Source organism: Natator depressus, chromosome 16, assembly GCF_965152275.1.
Source record: "Natator depressus isolate rNatDep1 chromosome 16, rNatDep2.hap1, whole genome shotgun sequence".
In the NCBI taxonomy this organism is placed as follows: Eukaryota; Metazoa; Chordata; order Testudines; family Cheloniidae; genus Natator; species Natator depressus.
In genome coordinates, this window is record NC_134249.1 from 12,463,538 (window position 1) to 12,485,559 (window position 22,022).

The 22,022-nt window shown below is 39.1% G+C and overlaps 1 protein-coding gene across 4 annotated transcripts in view; it reads right to left on the reverse strand.

Annotated features, from left to right (window-relative positions):
• CDK5RAP2 (CDK5 regulatory subunit associated protein 2) overlaps positions 1 to 22,022 on the reverse strand; it is a 103,387-nt gene that overhangs the window by 28,604 nt on the left and 52,761 nt on the right. For 2 of the 4 annotated variants that reach the window (XM_074973736.1, XM_074973733.1), the window contains exons 19-26: positions 17,679 to 17,771; positions 16,874 to 16,921; positions 15,524 to 15,717; positions 12,304 to 12,763; positions 9,228 to 9,483; positions 7,355 to 7,471; positions 4,018 to 4,621; positions 897 to 1,129 (exon numbers count right to left, since the gene is read on the reverse strand). In XM_074973736.1, the coding sequence (XP_074829837.1) occupies positions 897 to 1,129; positions 4,018 to 4,621; positions 7,355 to 7,471; positions 9,228 to 9,483; positions 12,304 to 12,763; positions 15,524 to 15,717; positions 16,874 to 16,921; positions 17,679 to 17,771 (2,005 nt within the window). The remainder of the gene's footprint in view (positions 1 to 896; positions 1,130 to 4,017; positions 4,622 to 7,354; positions 7,472 to 9,227; positions 9,484 to 12,303; positions 12,764 to 15,523; positions 15,718 to 16,873; positions 16,922 to 17,678; positions 17,772 to 22,022) is intronic. The other 2 variants (XM_074973735.1, XM_074973734.1) reach the window with 2 other exon arrangements.

The following is a 22,022-nucleotide window of genomic DNA, read 5'->3' on the forward strand; positions in this document are numbered from 1 at the left end:
ATATGCTCATTCTTCAGAGTATAATCCAACCTTCTAACTGATGACGGTTAGGGAGGGACTTCCTCTACTGTCAGGTCATTCCACAGTTGTCCGCTAAAGGATTTCTTGCACCTTCTCAAAGCATCTGTACTGGCCACAGTCAGAGACTAGATGGCCCAGAGGTATGGCAATTCCTGTATTGCAATGGAAAAGCTCTACCTTATGTAATGCATTTTCCACATTTATAAATGACAGTCTGTGTTTATGGTTTAATGTATTTATAGCATTAAACAAAAAAGGCACATTTTTCAATTATATTCTAAAACCTCTGAACTTTCTATGGGCCCAATCCAACTCCCACTGAAGTCAATGGAAAGACTCCTATGAATACTTCAATGGGAGCTGATCAGACACATAGGCATGATTCAAAAGGCCTATAAGTCAAAAGTATTGCATTGACTTTTACTTGCATTAACCTCAATGGAAGCTGGACTGGGTCCTATATTAAAAGATCCTGGAGTCCATTTGTTGTTGAAACGGTCATTGGTTTTGCAGTACCATGTGGCTTTAGTCCAAGTAGTTTTGGTTGCTTGGTGTGTTTGTCTTGTGACACAGGAACAACTTGAGATGGAAGGATCCAATTGCAATGACAATTACAAAGTTAAAAATCAACCACTGCATGAGCACTAGAATTAAATCTGCCATGCAGTGGCAGGGACAGCAGCTGTCTGCGTGCCATTCTGACTGAAAGAACTGTAGCGGGAAGGTCCCACTGTGAGTGACATGAGGACAAACATAAGAAAAATACATAGAAGTAGATATGCAAGGCAAAAATATTATAATAAAAATTCTTCAGATTTCAATAAAATATTTATGTACCATAGACAGACAACAGGCTGGGAAATATAACTACATACCATATAGAAACTTCTTTTCCAGCTTCTCAAAAAGTTGCACACTTTGATTCAGCTGTTCACGGAAACCCTCAGCAACATAATAATCAACATCACTGGCTTGAAGCAGCTCCTCAAAAGCTTTAATAAGGCTGGTCAGATGTTGATGATAGGTAACGCAGATGCTGTGGATCTCTTTAATTTGCTGGCGTTGAAAGGAGAGCTCTCGAGCTTGGGAATGAACTAATGAATCATATCTGTGAAAATGAAATCATCTTTTAAAAGAATTTTTTGACCATAACTACCATTTAAAAAAAACTAAAATGAATTACAATTCTAGAACAGAATATCATGTAAATCCAATTTCTCTAAAAATGCCCTATAGCAACAGTGACAAAGATGTCTTGCCCTTACTACTAGGCAGACAACTATTCATGCAGACAACTTGCAGGTTATTATGCATTATGTAACTGCTTAATTTATAAGATAGGCAGGAACTGAAATGATGAATTCGCTTGTAGGCCACCAAAATACCCAGTATTAACCTGATTCTTAGAATCTGACAAACAAGCGAGTCAGATGGCACCTGAAGGAGTTACAATGAAATAAATGGGAAAGAATGAGTAAAGAGGCTAAAAATATACATTTCTACAATGGTTGTCTGTGACGGGCCAAGGGAATCAGATGGGGTCCACCTTCCTCTGAAACATTAAGTACTGTCGACTGCCAGAGGCAGGATTCTGGACTTTGTGGACTAATGGTTTCATCCAGTATGACAAATTCTAGGTTACTATCTCCTATGTTTATTACTACAGATGTGATCATGACAACCAACTTACTGCCTAAATTCTTGTACGTCAATAGGCAGGATATAAATTTCAGCTCAGAATAACTGAGTTTATACTGCACTTGTGGATATACATGTCCACTTTATATTGCAATTGTCCCTGTCATTGATATGCTTCTTTCTACAGAAGCATGCACCTCGGGGGAGGAAGGGACTGAAAAAGGAAAAAAACATGAACAAAATATGGGGCATAAACAAAAACTATGACAGTGTGGGTTGCTAGAACATTTTTATTTCTACTTGCTTAGGGAGAGATGTATAACTCATGTGTGGCACTGCCACTTGTGAGTCATGCAGTCATACCAAATCCATGGCAATAAAAACTTTATGCAGCCCATGCCATCCCTTAGATTACATAGTTAGATTCATATGTGGGAAGTGTATTTTCTAGGCATGCAAGTTCATATATTTTATGGAGCAGATGGGTATTTTTCTAAGCTAACATTAAAGTGCCACATCAAGGGCTTGCAAGCATCATCAATCATGAATTATGGAGAAACCTAAAGGGTTGAAGACATTTCTGTGTTCCACCTGCTGCCATCAGGTATTCCCTAGGGGGAAGAGTGTCTTGTTGCTAAACCACAGGATTGGGTATAAGGAGATCCAGATTCTAGGATGGAGAGTGTCAGTCTGATTTGTGGATAAACTACTTAACTTCCTTTGCCTCAGTTTCTACATATGTAAAATGATACTTCCAAGCCTTAAAAGGAGGATCCACTGGTTTAAGAATTTCTGCTGTAAGGCTTCATTCATTAATTTCAATGTATAGTGCTTTCAGATACTTGAATGGAAGGCACTACTGTATATAAGTGCAACATATTGTCATTGTAAGTGCTAGCATTACTATTGCATACATAAATGTAGACACACAGCTAAGAAGGTTCCCAGGAATTTGGCAGCCAACTGCCCACAGACTTGTTTCAGACTATTTCAGAACTGATGTAGAATGTCCTTACTCTTGCCACACAAATTAGAACGTGAGTGCTGCAAAATTCCAGGAGCATTGATTGTGGCTTATACTCATAGACTTTAAGGTCGGAAGGGACCATCATGATCATCTAGTCTGACCTCCTGCACACTGCAGGCCACAGAATTTCACACACACCCTCCTCTAATAGACCCATAACCTCTGGCTGAGTTACTGAAGTCCTCAAATCATAAGAGCATATGAAGAACATATGAAAATAAGAATGGCCATACTGGGTCAGACCAAAGGTCCACCTAGCCCACTATCCTGTCTTCTGACAGTGGCCAGTGCCAGGTGCCCCAAAGGGAATGAACAGAACAGGTAAACATCAAGTGATCCGTCCCCTGTCACCCATTCCCAGCTTCTGGCAAACAGAGGCTAGGAACCATCCCTGCCCATCCTGGCTAATAGCCATTGATTGATCTATCCTCCATGAATTTATCCAGTTCTTTGTTGAATGCTGTTATAGTCTTGGCCTTCACAACATCCTCTGGCAAAGAGTTCCACAGGTTGACTCTGCATTGCGTGAAAAAATACTTCATTTTGTTTGTTTTAAACCTGCTGCCTATTAATTTCATCTGGTGACCCCTAGTTCTTGTGTTATGAGGAGGAGTAAATAACACATCCTTATTTACTTTTTCCACACCAGTCATGATTTTACAGACCTCAGTCATATCCCCCATGAGTTGTCTCTTTTCCAAGCTGAAAAGTCCCAGTCTTATTAATCGCTCCTCATATGGAAGCTGTTCCATACCCCTAATCATTTTTGTTGCCCTTTTCTGAACCTTTTCCAATTCCAATGTATCTTTTTTGAGATGGGCTGACCAGAGCTGCACGCATGATTTAAAGACTTCAAGTTACAGAGAATCCACCATTTACTCCAGTTTAAACCAGCAAGCAACTAGTGCCCCATGCTGCAGAGGAAGATGAAAAACACCCAGGGTCTCTGCCAATGTGACTTAAGTCATCCCCTCCCACATAGAAACCTGCAAGAGGGAGAACCTCACTCGAGAAATCACATAGGAGACAGCATCCTGCAGGGAGGATTTGTATATGCCTCTGGAGAGAGAAGGGCATGTGGCATAAAAACCATCATGGGAGGATGATATGGATGTATTAGAAGCGGTTCTTAAATAGTAGAAATAATTTTTTTTTACTTATAAGGCAATTTCTAAGTAAAAATCTTTGTCACTTTACATTAATGTTAACGAATTTTAGCCTTCACCACTGCACTGTGGAGGTATGTAAATATGAATATCTCTGGAATGACCTCTTACAGTACTGGTGCTTGCACTTACTCATGGGGCTGAAAATGTGTTAGCATTACTCACTTGGATGGTGATGTTTCTCTAAGTTTGTTTTGCAGACGATATACTTCATCGAGAAGATGCATATTTGCAATTTGCTCTCTTTCAAGTTCAGCCTCATTTTCTAATAATAGCTGCTTAAGATTTTGTGATGTTTGTTCATCAGGTGTTTCTGTAGACTGTGAATTCAGGTTTTCAGTGTGGATTTCATAATCCACTTGCTGATGTACCGTAGAAAATGTTTTGGTCTCTTGTCCATCAGTATCTTGCATTTGTATAACATGTCTTTCCATGGGCAATTCAGCATCATTCAAAACTATATTAAAAATATCACTGGACAAAAAAGGGTTAGTAGGTTGCAAATGAAATATGAACATTTTGTACTTTTCAAGCTCAGACTTCATATCCTTAATTCTTTGTCTCAATTCTTCTAAGTCGTCTATGACTTCATAGTCATCAAATGCATCTGTACTTGCTATACTCAGTTTGAGAGAAAGCAGACTCTTGGAACCTGAATATGTTGTAGCTGAGTCAATGTCCTGGTTATCCATGGAATAAAATTCTTTATTTAGCTCTTTCAATGAGTGTAGAATATTCATGTTGCTAATGTTATGAGGAGTTTCTGTTTCTGAAAATAAAAGGATTGTATGTGAGCATTAATATTTATTTGACATTCAGCTCATAACAGCACTTGAACAAATCTCTTCACTTCCACAACAAGGGAACAAAATAAACGGCACTTAGTTTGTATCTTTGACCTCATTATCTGCACCCACTAATCCATCTTACACTTCTAACATTCAAACCTCCCATCAGCTTCCAAATACCAATTTCCAATACATAAAACCAGCTTTCTCCCCAAGCAGGGATTTAAAATTACACTTGTTATATTCCGTTCTAGACAAGTGACTATTGCTAAGTCCAATATCTTTCAACCCACCAAGGTGAGTCCCTAAACACAAGGTATTATAACACTGATTTACAAGCCGACCAAAATACTTTTTTAAAAAATCTTCTAAAAAATTCATTTTATTTTCTCTCCAGCTCCAATATCCATATGCAGCCAAGTGGAATTTAAAGTCCGAGGATTTGAAAAGATTGCTAATAAAAATAGTAAGTTGGAAAAAGAAGTTCTAATAAGTTCTTTTTAAAATGTGACCTAAATAAAATCCATAATACTATGTAGTGTTAAAGGTTTTATTGATACTCATTTGGGATGCCCTAAACAATTCACATTTGGCTAACCCACTCATGAGTAATGCCATCACCAGAGATTCATGCCAGTAAAAACTGTATACTTCTATACATCATATATTCTACATTTATTGCGGGAGGGGAAGTACATATAAGTAGTCAGGGGACTGGAGTTTTCCTGTTACCAGGAAACAGAGTTCTACTATCAGGCTAGCTCTGCAAAAGATCACCAATATTTGAGATTGTTTACCTCCCTCTTTCTGGAGCATCTTGAAGCAAGACCAGGGCCCCTTACGTGTATAGTCTGGACAAGCATAGCATACTGGTAAAGCCAAATTGTTCTAGAAGCAGGGCACCCAAACATAAATCCTATGATTTCAGTGGCAAACTGTCAGATGGAAATGAAGAAAAACCAAAGCCTGGAAATTGCTGATAAAATAATGAAGGATTCTGAAGGACTAGTGACAGATCAGTTCTGTGTTCCTTAGATAGTGTGTATCTGGCCCTTTGGCTGTAGAAGCCAACTACAGACAACGTACTGTGAAGACCCTATAGTAATTCCATTTAGTGTGAGGAAGCCTGTCAACCATCTGTACTGCCTATCAGAGTTTGTCTACTGTCTTGAGGTGAGAACAAGGAGGTTCAACAGCCTCCTTCACAGGGACTGGAAATAGGCAATACTGACAGGAGGAACAGCACTGTAAAATCCCAACATTCACCAATGGATACATTCAAAAAGGATCTTTCATTCTAATTTGCTAACCCTGCAATGTGCTTAACACCGTCAACCACCACTGGCTTCAGTGGGAGTTGAAGATGCTCAGCATCTCACAGGATTCAGCCTTAAGCCAATCCAAAGTCTCAATGGACTCCTAAAAAAAAAAATGGAGTGGAATGGATATGGATGCCTGAGCCAAGAATGAGCACAAGCAAATAAAAATAACTCTGCAAGCTGAATCCGAGGTTGGGAAAGAAATTAGGTGGTTACACTGCGCTATCTATCCCATGTGCACTGAAGGGCAGGATGATGCTCTGCGATTGCTGCATCTGCTCACTTATGTTGTTCAACGTTCTAAATGCTATTGAGTCACAAGACAGCAATACGCTTGAGAAAACTTCATTGCACCAGAATTCACAGGCAGATCCCAAGCAGAAGAAAAAGATATGTTTCTTAAGAGTTCACTGGCTACTCCTACTTATTCTCCACCAGAAAGACAATCCTCTGTGACTTTGCAGTTGGTTGCTGTAATGATTAAGATCTCCCAGAAGGTTGTGAATTCAGGTGAGGAACAAAGAGCAAAATCAGATGAATTCTTAAGATCAATAATCCTGCCTTCACATAAATGTCCTACATACTAAAGAATATGGGGGGGGGGGGGGGAAAGAAAAATTGGAAGTAGTATTGTTTTTAATTAGAATGCTTGTTATGGTTTTTCATAAGGCATTAGTTGCTCTTTAAAGCAGAAACTGCTAGCACACTTTAATGTACCACACACAGGTAATAAATGTATATCCTGCAATCCCTTACTGACTGGCTTCAGGGAGACTACACCTGTGAGTAAAGTTAACGTGAGTAAGGGTTCCAGAATTAGTCTCCTACTCAGTACACTGTATGCAACTAGATAAAGAGGTCATTCAGGCCCTCTCAAAAAGACAAATGAATTATGGAGAAGCACATGGTACATGGAATTAACCCCATTTACATTTTCACTCAATGATTCAGTTAGGTTTCAACTAAGCCAAATGCCTTCAAATAATTCAGATAAGCAGAATGCTATCATTCTATTGCTTCCTCCTTGCATTTCATAACAGTGTGGCAAGTGCACAATAATGAACATATTTAATTCATCGAATGGATCAGAGGAACTGAGGAGGTTTGCAGTACAGTGTTTGGGAGTTAGGCACACAACTCATTATTTTTTATTGGAAACTGTGCTCATAAATCCGTGTGACCCTTCTGAAAACATAACCCTTAAGACACTAACTTGGGGACCATTATTCTATACTAATTAAGTAAATAATATTTAAAACCAACAAGTAATGGTAAAAAGGGGCAATTATCTACAGTAGAGTCAGTTATCTATAATTATTTATAGAAAACAATAAGACAAGATTAGTAGCTTTCATAGTGCTGCTTTCTCATTATCACTTTGTGTTCATGCTCTACCTTGACTGTTTCTCTGATCCATGATCATCTTATTTTCATTCTTGTCACAAGTATCAAATCCAACAGCCTGTGAATCCACCTGGATCTCTTTGCAATCCAATCTGACCAATGATTCAGCTAGAGAAATAGAAGGAAAAAAGTAAAGAAAACTTAGCTAAGTGACTTTAAAAATAAAGAAGTAGGATAGTAAAACAACTGATACTGCAACAATTCAGAATGGTGAAGTCATATAAAGAACTGCAGTAGTAAACATAAACACACAAATATGCAGATCATGTGAAATAGCCTAAGCACATATTTTTCAAATACATAAATTAACTATCAAGAGAATTACTATAAATTTGAATGGCCAACGCTTTCTACCCCAGATGAAGATCTTACCACAAAATTCTGCATCACATGATGAACACATGTAAGCAGTCAGTACACTTATTATATACTCAATTGATTTTTAGTGTTTTATTTTTCGTTTTTTGTGTACATTTACAATGAAGATAAGTAATTTCACCAATTTAAGCAATGATTCTAACTTCATTCTCTACAACGTCTGAGAACCCCAGGTCTTGGGATTCCAGCAAGTGCAGAATGCTGCTACCCATACTGGCATACATGCAAAAATAATTGAGTATAGGGGACAAAAGGACTGCAGCCTTCCATTTCATTTCAGAATCCAATATAAAGCTATTTTCATTCTTAAAATTCTCCATGGAACTTTACTCCTGCCTACTTCACAGACCAGGGGCTAGATACTGCTCCCACTGAAGTTAATGACCAAACTCCCGTCAGTTTTAATGAAAACAAATAAATAATAAAGGGAAGCACTGTGTACATGGTATTACTGTGGCTTAGTTGACAGAGCACTGGACTGGGAATCAGGAGACCTGAGTTCTGCTCCTGGCCTGCTGGGTGACCTGGGGCAAGTCATTTCCCTTTCTATGCCTCAGTTTTCCCATCTGTAAAATGGGCATAATGATGCTTACCTCCTTTGTAAAGTGATTTGAGATCTATTAATAAAAAACACTAGATAAGAGCAAATATTAGTATTATTAATAAGAGTGGGATAGGGTCCCTTGTTTTAATTCTACTCCCCAGTACACTCACTTAAGCACTTGGGTCATCACTGTCCTTTTCCACAACATTATTACTGTTGGGGAGAGAGCCTTCCACTCCACAGCTGTTGCCTTGTAGAACACACCATACTTTATAACTGACTCTCTCTCATTTCACATCCTTAAAACATCTCTCTTCCCCTCTAGCCATGCCTTTCCACCCTCCCAAGTTATTAATCTTACAGCTAAATGTACTTTTTCACCATACTGCATCTTTATATAATATATATTGTCAACAGTCTTATAATTTGTAATATTTTGCAAATATAGGTATTTTGTTTATGGTTAGATTTAAATTAATCTCACTAAACTGGAAAAAGCCACCTGACACCTTGACAGATCAATGGTAAAATCAGGTACATTCACATATACGATATGAACAAGTACAGCACATCTATGCTTTCATCTCTCCATGTTTTCCATTAGGTTTGGAATCCTATAAATGAATATTTAAGGTAACCCATATTTATATAAATGTGCTGAGACTATCATGTATTCTGTATTTTATGCCATATATACCATGCACTTTCATAGCATACCAAGCTGTATTATGTTTTGGCTGCAAAGCAAATCTAACTAAAAAAACCAAAACACTAAATATTTTTAGGATATATATTTGTCCCCAAGCAAATTGTAAGATTAAGCAGTATTGTATATATGTAAAAGTGATCTATTTTTTCTTTCCTCTATAAGAAAAGAAGAAAATATTTCAAGCAGTACTAGGTGTTATTTTATCTGCTCTTTAAATGCAAATGTTTATTTACCTCTCACCAATACTCTTTCTTGTTCGGGCTTCTCTTGCAGATTTTCAATTACAGATCCGCTCAAAGATAACTCTTTGTGAAGTTGTCTGTTTTGTATTTTACATTCCTTCAGACCTTCATCAAGTGCCATGAGCCGGTGCTGCAGATGCATGTCTGGCTTCTGTGTACAGGAGGTTAAAGGAATGTTTCCTAATGATCTAGATGATTTTAATGGAATGGGTATACGGGATTTCTTGAATGGATAAATGAAATCGCTCTGAAAGACAGATGCAATAAAACATGGGGTTTGGTAATGGGTATGAGATAATTGGTAAGGGGGAATAAACAAGATCACCAGGAAAAAAATACTAGTAAAACTTTGTGCATACCAATTAAGAGCTATATTATGTAATTTTGGAAACAAGACAGTGATATCCTTGCAAAGAATTTGAGCAGTCACAGGGAAACGAGATACCTGGCCCAGGCCCTTATAATTTTCTAAAGATAAGTGCTGTTTATGAATCCAAAGCCCTGTGCCATGTGTCTTCTAGGGCATGGAACCAAGACGGCAGATTAACTGTCTACTGGTAAAGGCCTTTAATCTAAAAGTATATCTGTTAAGTCTACGCTGTGTGTGCCTTTGACGAATATATACTCATCTCATTTGTCTTCTCTAACCACTAGTTCCTTTTGGATCTCTGTGCCTTTCCCCTAACTCTTTGTTTCTTTGTCTCTTTGTTTCTAAACGGCTCCTCCGTTTAGGGGTATCCAGGGGGCTCTGCGCGCTGCCCTCACCCCAAGCGCCACCCCCCGCAGCTCCCATTGGCCGGGAATTGCAGCTAATGAGAACTCCAGGGGCAGCGCCAGAAGACGGGGCAGCATGCGGAGCTGCCTGGCTGCACCTCCGCATAGGAGCTGGAGGAGGCACATGCCACTACTTCCAAGAGCTGCTTGAGGTAAGCACTACCCAGAGCCTGCACCCCGATCCCCTCCTGTGCCCCAACCCCCTGCCCCCTCCCGCACCCTGAACTCCTCATTTCTGGCCCAACCCAAGCCCAGACCCCCAGCCAGAGCCCTCTCCCCCTCCTGCACCCCAACCCCAATTTCGTGAGCATTCATGGCCCACCATACAATTTCCATACCCAGATGTTGCCCTCAGGCCCAAAAGTTTGCCCACCCCTGCTCTACAAAGTCCAGAAGGTATTTTCTTCATTTCCTCTTCTGTTCACCCCAACACTAGTGTGGTAGTGTTATTGGATGTTTTTTTAAGTCTTATAAGAAATAATAATCTATTGTCACATTTTCATCCTGGCACCGTTTGGTTTTTCCCCTAAATGTGTCCTAGTTGTCCCAATTGGAGAAACGAAACAGTGAGATCTCAGAATTGAGAAATCTCACACTATGCTGATGAATGCTACAGAATTGTGTGCAATAATAAAAAAAATCAATAATATTTTCAAATACATCTGATTTACTCCTTTTGTTATGTATTGCTCCACCAGCATCATGAGTGCTGTAATTTCTTTTATTATTTTGTATTCTGCAATATTTTTCCACATTCATTTCCTAGCAATTATAGTCTTTACACAATTTAAAATAATAAAAAGTTCCATTTTCCTAATGATATACTCAATGCCTTTGGTACATATGAACACAATATCATTTGGAGGTTGGAAAATAAATCCAATGCTGATAGCTTCCTCATTTTTTTTTATTAAAATGTGTTAATGACACTGAATTTCTTTCAGATCCATGTTAGGGCTTGATCCAGACAAAAATAACGAGCTGCTGATACTGTTACCCCACAGAAACCTCTTAATCAATACAAACGCACAGGCTACTCCCTATTCAGAAGAGATTACAAGCTCTCTATTAGTAGCCCACAATACCAAAAGCTGTTCTTGTCTGTTGCACAGGGGCTAAATCTTCAAAGTGGCCTCAACACAGCTTCCAAAGTTGCTAATGCCACTATACATGCATACATTTTTGTAGACACAATTTTTCACACCAATATATACACAATTTTTGTAGCCCTAAGCTATATGCATGTGCAGATCAGGCAGTTAGGTGTCCAACACCTGACTTACACATGCAAACGTAGTCTGCACTCGAAAATTAGAGTACTCGCCGTTTTAGAGGCCAGTTTTGAAAATTTGACTGTACTTGTCTAAGAATAAGAGGCAATGCAAAAAGTTCAAATAAACCAGAGGACTGGGACTCGGGACTGCTTGTTGTGAGATATTAGGCAAGTCTCTTCAATTCTCCAGGCCTAATTCTCTGCTTAGACTTAAAACAGTACCAAGTCAGAATGGTATACTTTCACAAACACTTTACACATCGGGGTGGCCAACCTGTGGCTCTGGAGCCCCATGCGGCTCTTCAGAAGTTAATATGTGGCTCCTTGTATAGGCACCATCTCTGGGGCTAGAGCTACAGGCGCCAACTTTCCAATGTGCCGGGGGGTGCTCGCTGCTCTACCCCTGGCTCTGCCACAGGCCCTGCCCCCACCCCACCCCTTCCTGCCTGAGCCTGCCGTGCCCTCGCTCCTCCCCCTCCCCCTCTGAGCCTCCTGCATGCCACAAAACAGCTGATCAGGAGGGAGGGAGAGGTGCTGATCGGCGGGGCTGCCAGTGGATAGGAGGTGCTGGGAGCAGGTGGGGAGCCGATGGGGAGGGCTGCTGACGTATTACTGTGGCTCTTTGGCAATGTACACTAGTAAATTCTGGCTCCTTCTCAGGCTCAGGTTGGCCATCCCTGCTTTACAGTCTCATGAACAACTATAGCAAGTAAAAAGGCAGTCAAAAATCAAGACCCATATGCCATAATTTATTCACCTGTAAAATTGATACAGTATTTACTGGTATCAAGTCCTGGGAGATTTGAGGCTTAATTAATTAATATTTCTAAAGCACACTGAAGTATAGGATGAAAGGCACTGTACAGTAAGTACAATTATCTTGAATATATTTGGCACAAATCCCTTTTACTTATTTTTAAAATTACATGAAAAACAAGATTAACTTCAGAAATGAAATACACTTTTCTCATCTCTATGTCTGCCCTGAACTGCTATAAAGGGAATCTCAAATAAACTTACTTTATTTGTTCTACTTGCAACAGAAAGTCTCTCATGCTGCTCATCCTTCTTAAATGCATTTTCTTGTTGAGGTTCTGCATTTAATCTTGAGTATTTTGTTTTTTCTTCTAAGGCGCCTCTTTTGCCTTCATGTTTGAGTCTCATGACGTTACCCTCCACAGTCATTGTTTGTGTAGCTGTGTCTTTCAATTCCACTTTTAACAATTCAATATCCTTATTAACCTGTGGAGCTGTATCTGGATAAAGCCTCTCTTTTCCATCAAAAGTTGATTTCAATTCTACTTGCTGCTTTAAGAACGTATTGACCTGCTTGAAATGTCTCAGCTCAGCTCTTAGTTGAATAACCATTTGCCTAAGATCTTTTTCATCCTTATTCTCTATATCTTCACTTGAACATTCTTGCTCAGTTGTGCTCAGATGATCTAACAGTGCAATTACAATTTTCATTTGTTCTTGTCTGCTTTATCCAGGGAGAGAGAGAAAAAAAAAACATGTGTTTTGCTTTTTTGTTTAAGGAAACAAGAACACCTCCTAAGGAACACTTTTGTAGTGCCATGATATACTGTAGACTCCTAGGAGATTCCATTTTACTTTCCAGTAGATTTAGGGAAGAGCTTCTCTTTTTCATAGAGAGATTATCTTGTGGACATTTCCCCCTCCCATTTATGATCATGTAGATCACATCCCTTCCTCCCATTTGTGATCATATAACAAACCACAGCAATTGCTTACATGAAATAAAATCAGGAAGGTATGTAGGGCCAGATTTTCAGGATCTTACCCTCCCTTATAGGCATCTTAATGATGTGCCAATTGGAAACAAGGGAGCTGCCGGGTGCTGAGTTCTTTTCGAAAATCTGGGCCTTCATATATAGTCAGCTGTCTTTTAATAAAATGCAGAAGCTGGAAAAAAGCAGGAGCAGCCAGTAGAATGTGACAGCCTTGCCCTCCACAGACCATCAGCAAGTGTTCCACAGATAACCAGTGGACCAGGGGCCACAGTTTGGAAAGCTAGATTTTAAGATGAAAGAGAAGCTACACAAGGGACATTAGACTATAAACAACCCTCAAATTCTACAGCTGATTTCATGTGTCCAATCAAGAACTGTTTGTGCCGCTAAACATATAAACAGGCATTTAAAAACAACTGCATTTACACAGCTGGCATTTGAAATGGAGGATGCTAGCTATGCTTTTTATGTCTTTTTTTCTGGTATCTAATATCATTAATGAGAATTAAGTTACCCAACAGCACAGGCTCATCATAGTCAATCTGGTAATTTATACTAGGACACAGAAAAGATTACACACAAGAGTGCTAAAGATGATCGTGAAAGAATTGCTCATTACCAGACTTTTAAGTAAGGTTAAGAAATAAAACAACATTATATATTCATCTTTTAAGACAGGAATATTGTCTCATCTGCCACTCAGTATTTTCTTGATGACTAAAATCATTTATGTTTCTTGGCTGGCTTGAATGGTAATGTAGAAACATAGGACTGGTTGAGTAGACTCAACTGTAGAACTGATTTCAAATACAGAAGACAGATTTGGGGCTTGTGTAGCTGCCTATAGGCAGTTTAATGCCTTGCCACATGATGGATCAGAGTTTGGGCTTTGAGCTCCTGGAGGTGGAACCACTGAGAACATTGCATGAAGAAGGTAGTTCACATCACTCTCCACAAACATTTCCTGGTTTGCTAAAGGAATAAAGTTGATGACCTCTGAAAGAAATCATTGTTGTATAGCGTTTTTCACCCATGGGGGCTGGTTTTACTATACCTGTACAAAGCACAGCTTTGCCAGTATAGTTCCAACAGCAGCAGGAGTGCTTTGTCCCATAAAGTGTTCCTAGTGCAGACATGACCTTAGTTCCAACTCAGCTACTCACTGTGTATGAGTCATTTTCACCTCTTTGTGCCACAGTTTCTCCATCTGTAAAGTGGGGATAATAATCCTTACCTACTTCACAAGGATGCTCTGAACCTTTATCAATCAGTTGTATTGGTAAAGTGCTTTGAAATCTTTAGATGAAGTGAACATTATTATTAACCTTATATCTTTACTGCTCTTTTGGGGGTTCATGCTGAGGAACAGGTAATTATTTCCAGCAGTCTTTTCTCGGTAGATTTTCCTGTGTAACCAACTACAGTAAAAGGACAGCATGGAGAGTTCTATACACAACATTGTAAGACTGTGGAATGAATTCAAAGCTGTAACTCACTTGAGGGTCTCTATTTGAAGTGAACTGCACAAGGGCAGACTGAGTGACTCATGAAGTTCACCTCAGCTCTGAGAGTGAATGCAGCCAGAGAACCATTGGAGGGCCATCTGCTCTTATTTAATGTTAATTTACATATATTTGAAAAAAATTCTATTTAAAAATACTCTCTTCTAAAACTCTTGCTTTTGGTAGGGGGTTTTTTAAAAGAGATTTAATGTGTTGTTGAAAAAGCTAAAGGAATGATGCTGCTGTAAAACAGTCAGAGCTGTAAACATCCTTTTCAGTGATGTCAGTAAAAACAAGTATTCTCACAAGCAAGCAAAAGAAGCTCACCGATCAGTCAGCTATAGTGAAAGGTACTTGCAGTTAAAGGCATTTCATTTTCCCACCAGACTCTAGGGCCACAGCTTCCAGCTTAAGGCCACAGGGGTTAAAGAAATTCCTATTGAAGGATGCAATGTTGTCTAGTGGCATATTTAAAAGCAGGGGACTAAGAATCAGAACTAAGGGGTTATATCGGCTGCTCTCTCATTCTTGAATAATCTTGGGCAAGTCACTTCTCCCCTGTTTCTCACACACAACTTTCTTACACCAGTGCAGGGTTTGGGGTTTGTTTTTTTTCCCATTTAATTCACTGTGTGTAGAGTGCTTTGAGAAAAAAAGCACAAAATATTATTATTATTATTATTTTAGCCCTTTAAGACTACCAGTCCCACATCTTGAAAAGGATCAGTTCCCATAGCAAGGCTCTATGAAGCAATACCTTTAGAGAAACTTTTCTTGTAATGGATTTTTCATAAGGATGTCTTCCTACTGATAGCATGTTTCGTAATTACTTAATTGTATGATAGACTGAAATGGCTCTGAAGGAGCCTTGCCAATCTCTCAGGTAAATTAGACAGTGCCATTATCTAAATTCACTTTAGCAAAATTACTTTATTCTCTCCTCAAATAGAAATACTGTCAAAAGTAGTGTCTATCCCTCAGGCTTACCTAGATTCAAGTACAGATGTTCCATTTTCATTTAAAAGAGATGTGAGCAGGCTCATCTCTTCTGCTTCGTGTTCACTCATCTCTATTCTGCCAAAGTGTTTGCCAGCTATATCATGTTCAAACTGAGGCTTAGTTGGATTCCTATAATGTCTATCTTTGCAGACACCATCTGAATAGTCTGAAGGAGTCATCTGCTGGGAAAAAAATTGCAAATGATTTCTTATTAGGCAGGTATGCAGTTCTATTATGTTCAGGGCTACAATTTTTTCATAATCATGGTTTGTAATCTTTGATGGTCTTAATCTACATTATAAAGCAGTCACAGACATTCAACTTACTGTTTATTAATACAGGAACTAATGAACATCAATTTGATATGGTTAATTCATAGAGATCAGTTGTTTAGCGGTAAGTAGATTTCCCTGGTGGTGTTTATCTATGAATGCTCTCCTGGCTAATGAAGCTGTTGGTATGTGGCCCCCATGTTGTAATTCATTCCATGATTAGTTCACATTTGAATCACGTGTCTTTAAATATAAAATTCTGCCCTCAGATGCCCATGTGCAGGCCAGTTAGCATGGATGTCCAAGGGCAGAATGTCGTCTAAAGTGTTTGGAATTACCATTCTTGTGTGTGTAAAATTGGGTTAGTTGCCTCTAAAACTCTCCATACATATTGCCATAGCATGAATCAGCTGTACAACCTATCTCAGAAGCCACAGAACTCCAAAAGCAGTAGAAACCATTAGAGGGTACAACAGTCAGCAACCCAAACATTCCAAACTGCAGTAATAAAAGACTTCCCCGATCAACTTCCTTCAATACCTCTCCACCTTGATAAAATCTAAGTATAAGATTGTGAAGAAGTGGGAAATACAGAGGGCCAGTGCAAATCTGCAGAGGCAGTCTGGTTAAAGAACTCAGCAAAAAGGGAATGACTAAGGATCAGAGCTGGTTCTGTAACTACTCAGAGGATGACAGTTAAGAAAGGCCATTTCATAACTATGGTTTGGAACATTTTGATGCATGCTCAAAAAAACTAAGCTTTTAGTGTTTTTAATGATTCCACAGCTTACAAAGCATTGCACATTTAAGATCTGCAAAGACTATTTCATGAAGCAGAGCGATTTTTCTCTGAATTAGTAAGCTCCACAGATCCACACATGGGGCATGATGCAACTCTCATTTACATCAATGGGAGTCTTTCCATTTATTTCAATACGATTTAGATTGGGCCCATTCATGATGAACCCTGTTGACTTTGGAGCCATTAGCAATGAGAGATTTAATTACGTACCTACTACAAGGTTCTCCACACATAATGAGAGGCTATTTATATTGTATCATTTACCTGCGTATCCAGATCAAGATGATGATCCAAAGGCAACTGAGGACATGCCTAGATAAGTAGGGATATGCAGAAGTTATAAATTTTGAGGCACATCACATTGTCATTTTTTTTTAATATTACCATTTTGAACTGAACAGAAAACATAGTATTTATCTTAGTTATGTGTTTTTCACAATATACTATATCTCGTTTGAATGCCAGTAAAAAAGGATGTCAGATTCTAGGACCCTGCACAGGAATGGAGGCTTTCTGTCGAGTCACCCTGACATCAGGTGTTCGAAACCTATACAAAGATGTACAGTAATTTTTGCTCAGTCATAACAGCAGGTGGATCTTACTAACTCCAGCCAAGCTCTGGGCCTGATTACACAGGCCACTAAAGACAATCAAAAGACTCCCACTTACTTTAAGGGACTTGGGATCAGGCCCTTTAAGAGAGGCTGAGTATCATTCTGGATCAAAGGGAACTAGGGACTGTGACAAAGGAGATCCTGCAGGGAAAAACCTAGGAACAGACAAACTTGAGGAGAAAACTTAGGCTGATGTTTATGATTTATTTATGCTAAGAAAAAAATCAAACAGGAAAAGATGTTTGCATTATATCCAGTGCAAGTATTCTCTGTTCAGAGCATGGAGGGGACTCTACCTGCTTACAGGGAATTGCAGAGTCTAGACTTGTATACTCTAAACATACAGCAAAAAGAAATCCAGCTGTAATATATCAAGTTAAACAGCTGTAACTGTGCACCCAGAACATGTAACTCTCTGGTAAAATTATTATACAATGATATTGACACAATCCTACCTCACTGGTCCTCTCAGAACGTTGACAGCTCTCTGCATTCTTATTGTCAAAATCTCCAGCTTGAGTCATGGTTTCCTCTGTTCTTTCAAGAAACTATACAAAGTATGGAACGATGTGAAAATGTAGCACAAAAATAATGTGGTATGAAACATGCATAAATAAGTCAGTGACATGTCTTAAAAGAAAAATAAAAAATGCCTGTAATACAAAGTAACAAACATTAGATTAGATTTATCCAGTAAGATCAAAAGGGAGTTAATACAAAAAACAGAAATAATTCATACATAGTACACTGAAATCTGAATTTTTACATTCCCTCACTGCTGCACATCCTTCTGAACTGTACAAAAATGCTAATTTAGCCCCTTTCTGCAAACACCTTTCCCCCTCCCCAAGCCATATTTCCATTGTGCCTGTCGTATTTTTCCATTTAATGATTATTTTTATTTCCTACTATTTTATGATCTTTTTCTGCATTCATGGAAAAAAACAAAACAAAAAACTTCTTGCTAAGCAGAGCAGACCCTGTCTGGCGTAACAATAAAAAGATTTACTATTACACTGTAGGCTAAATACTGCTTTGTCCTTCACTAATGGACCATGGGGAAAGAGGAGGGGAAATGAGGGTGCCAAGAACGTCTTCTTTCCCCATGTCCTACACCCCTCAAGACCCAGTCAGAATGCTGCTACTAGCAGTCCATGAATAGAGAGGCAGGAGGAAAGCTACTGTCTAGTGTTATCCAGTAGCACTCCAAACCTCCAAGAGGGCTGGCCAGCCAACCTGGGAGCAAGGCCAGGAACCCCTTGCATTGTGCCTGTTAGAATGCAACAGCAGGAGTGACAGAGGCATGCAGGCAGAATGCTCCCCCACCACAGCTCAGCTCCCCCAGCCAGTTTGCCTCCGGCAACAGACATCAGAATTTAATCTTTTGTCGAGAGGCATCTAAAAAGGTTCCAATGAGAACAATACTATTTAAAAATGATTAATCTGATTACATCAAGAGGCAATATTCTGGCAAGTCCCTGCAAGAAACCCTTACACAGCAACTGGAAAGCGGGGAAGGAGTTTTCCACCGAAAACTTGGCTCCCCTGAAACTAAGCTGCAGTGAAGCCATTCCACTATTCTGTGACCAGTGCCTCAGAGTAGAACTCCAGGAGAGGCTTTGGCCCACATTTTTATTCATATACATCTAAGTTCAACAACGGTTTCAATGCACAAACCCTCATATTGTGTATTTATGTTCCTGATTAGAATGGCTTTCAGGCCAGGGAAGAGAGAGAGAACATTGGGCAGATTATAAGTACCCAGTAATGCTACTTTTGCAACATACACACCAAATGTTTAGGGCCTTTCAGCAGAATTAGCCCATACTCTCGTACCGATATAGTCTTATTCTACAGCAGCACCTCTCAGTAATTTGATTAAGAGATTTTTGTAAAGGAACTTTGGTGCTGGAAGCTCATTAAGAAATGGAAATGAGACACAGGAGAATCTATTACCTGTAAGTAGCATTTTCTGAAGGTAGTATTGTCTGTCTAATCTACAGACAATACATGGTATTGGGAGAGTGGATTCATAGCTCTGTTACACAAGGATTTTAGTCTTGGAGCAAGGCTGTAATGTACATGCCTTAAAGGCAGTAATATCACACTAGTGCGTCTAACAGTCAGTTCCTTTGTGACCTAGACTAAAGAAAAATTACCCTAAGTTCAATAAAGACAAAAAGGCAGATTCTTAAGCATAGCCAGGGGAGCAGTTGTTCATTGAGCCCTTGGGCACACAGCATTTTAGAGGTACATTGGGAGGAAAGGAGCTGATGACTAAAAGTAGTGCATGTTGAATTTATAGCCTCGATGTATACACAGGGCAGTACTAATGGTTATGATGCGAAGAGATAAACCTGCTTCCCTGACGTCACACACTGAAGACACAAGGCTCAAGGCACACAGATCCAGTCTCAGACTAAGAGAATTCTGCAGATGTAGTGGGGATGTGTGCATATCTTTTTCTCTCTGAGCAGTGGGGAGCATATAAGTGAGTTTCTTACTGCGACTTGTTTACCGTGTATATATTTACTAGCAGTGAATGAGAAAAGCACTTTTGCCTTCTACCTCCCAGCAAAGTAAGCCGCACTACTTTTGTTTACGCATGAATTGTGAGTATTAATTTAAGAAACAAAATAATGGCGGGAGCTGGATGGTGCAGTGTATTAGTAGTTTTCCCTCTATCTCTAGAGCCCTATATTCAAATCCTGCTTTGGGTCTCAGGTTTGAATTAATTTGGTATTTTCATCCAAATTCCCATTTTCGGCAGTCTCAGAACTGGAGCAGCAGGGATGCTACATATCAGGACTGTGATGTACAGGCAAAGTTGTGCTTTGGAAAAGCTTGTAATTTGTCTGACTGTAGCCACTGACTTCAATGGACATTAAGCTTACTCACAGATTATTAAAAAATTGGAAAATATTAGCTAATTATAGCATCCAAAAATTTATAGCCAGGGTCTGATTTTCAAAATGAGGCTGTAGGACCAAGCTTTATTTTTAAAGCTAGTTAATTCATTTATGCTCATACTCACCTGATTTATACAGCTTCCAACACAGCACAACTGTCCTTTATTAATCAGCATCATTTTCAGGGGTGTATCCCCCTTTCCAGGCCAATATGCGAATCCATAAGTTATGCTGCTCACGATTAAACTATTAACATTTACACGAAACAGACTGCAGTATAGCATTACAGCAACTGGTTGCAATTTGAGTCTTTTGCTGCTAAAGTCTCAGAGATTGAAAAGAAACTTTCTGTACTCCAAGGAATACAATCTAATGTTCAACAAAATATTAAAAGAAAATAAGTGGCTTAACGCCAGGAGGAAATCTATTGAGAATAAGCTGCCTATTTAAAATATTTCCTTAGAGACTGAAAACCTTGAATGTTTTTCGTAAATGAACCACTGATATGCTTGGATTGCAAAGATCCCTGGAGCCCTGAAGGCTGGAATCAGTGAAGCTGCTTCTCTCACAGAAAGCAGATGTTCAGAGGGCAGAGCAAAAACAGCCCTTTTATCTTTACACCACCACCACTTGGAGCCAAGAAACAGACTACTCAGGGCTGACAGTCTTTTGAAAGATGCCTTGCAGAGAATCTAAGGTGCAGATTTATCTGGTCTGAACTCCAGTTTTGTTAAAGAAAAGAAAGGTTTGTACATTTTAAGAAGCACCCAAGAGGGCTATATCTTGTTATATCCTGCCAAATTTCATACGGAGGACAGACACTGGTGTCTTCTTAGCAGTGCATGCTAACAGATACCAGTGAAGAATCCAGTATTTTTCTCATTTATATTTAGTTTGTAAAAATGCACCAATCATGGCCCATAGCCCAGAATCATGAAGCAGGTCTTTTACTGACAGGACTGATTATATGGCCCATAAAAACCTTTAAAATGAAACACACTGGATTGCTGAGCCTTTAACTTTGGGATTCAATAGTACCTTAGTCACTCTGGCACTGGCTTGAATAGCATTTTTTACTTGCCTCCTGGCCTTTACCAGCATTTTATACACAGGTTATTTTACAAATGTCTCTCTTGTTTATTCTAAAGCTAGGTCCATGTATACAATTCTTTAGTGAATGGCCTTTCATGTTCCAATTGCACCAAGACAAGCACAGGAGGGGACAATATTCTTGGCTCTGATATTCTCAGCGCATACCGGTGCTGCTACCGGCATCAAATGTAGAATCAGTGAGGTGGCAGTGCCCTCTACAGGATTGCTAAGCAAATTGCTGGAAATATGAATATATATGTACTAACCCCCATTTTTAAAATGTATATTTTACCCACTAGACTTTCAGTGCTAACCTAGTTAGTCTATAAATCTGTAAGTTAACTGTTTTTTTAAAATGGATGTTATCCCAAGAGTACCTAAAGCAGTACCGTTAATCTATAATTAAAAAGACATTTAAATTAAAAGTAACCTGAAAGGCCTGACTTAAATGATAAAAAGCAAGGAAATTTAGTCTGAATTTTGATAATTGTCTTTACAATTCATCTGGAGCATACGTGATAAACTCATCCTGTGTTGCCCAGGGATCTATGCAGCACCTAGGCAATACATGACACACTGCCCTCAAATGAGTTCAATACCTAAACACAACTGAAACATATTATTTAAACATTGTAGTTTCTGTTCTTTGGGTTTAAACAGATTTAGAAATTCAAGCTAGAACATGCTGGTCACACTCATTGTTCCTTTTGCTCTTGATCTCATCATCACTCAGCGCATAGTGCAAAGGAAGGTGAAATTAAAAAAGCAAAAGAAAGGTATTAGCAATAGCATTTAAAG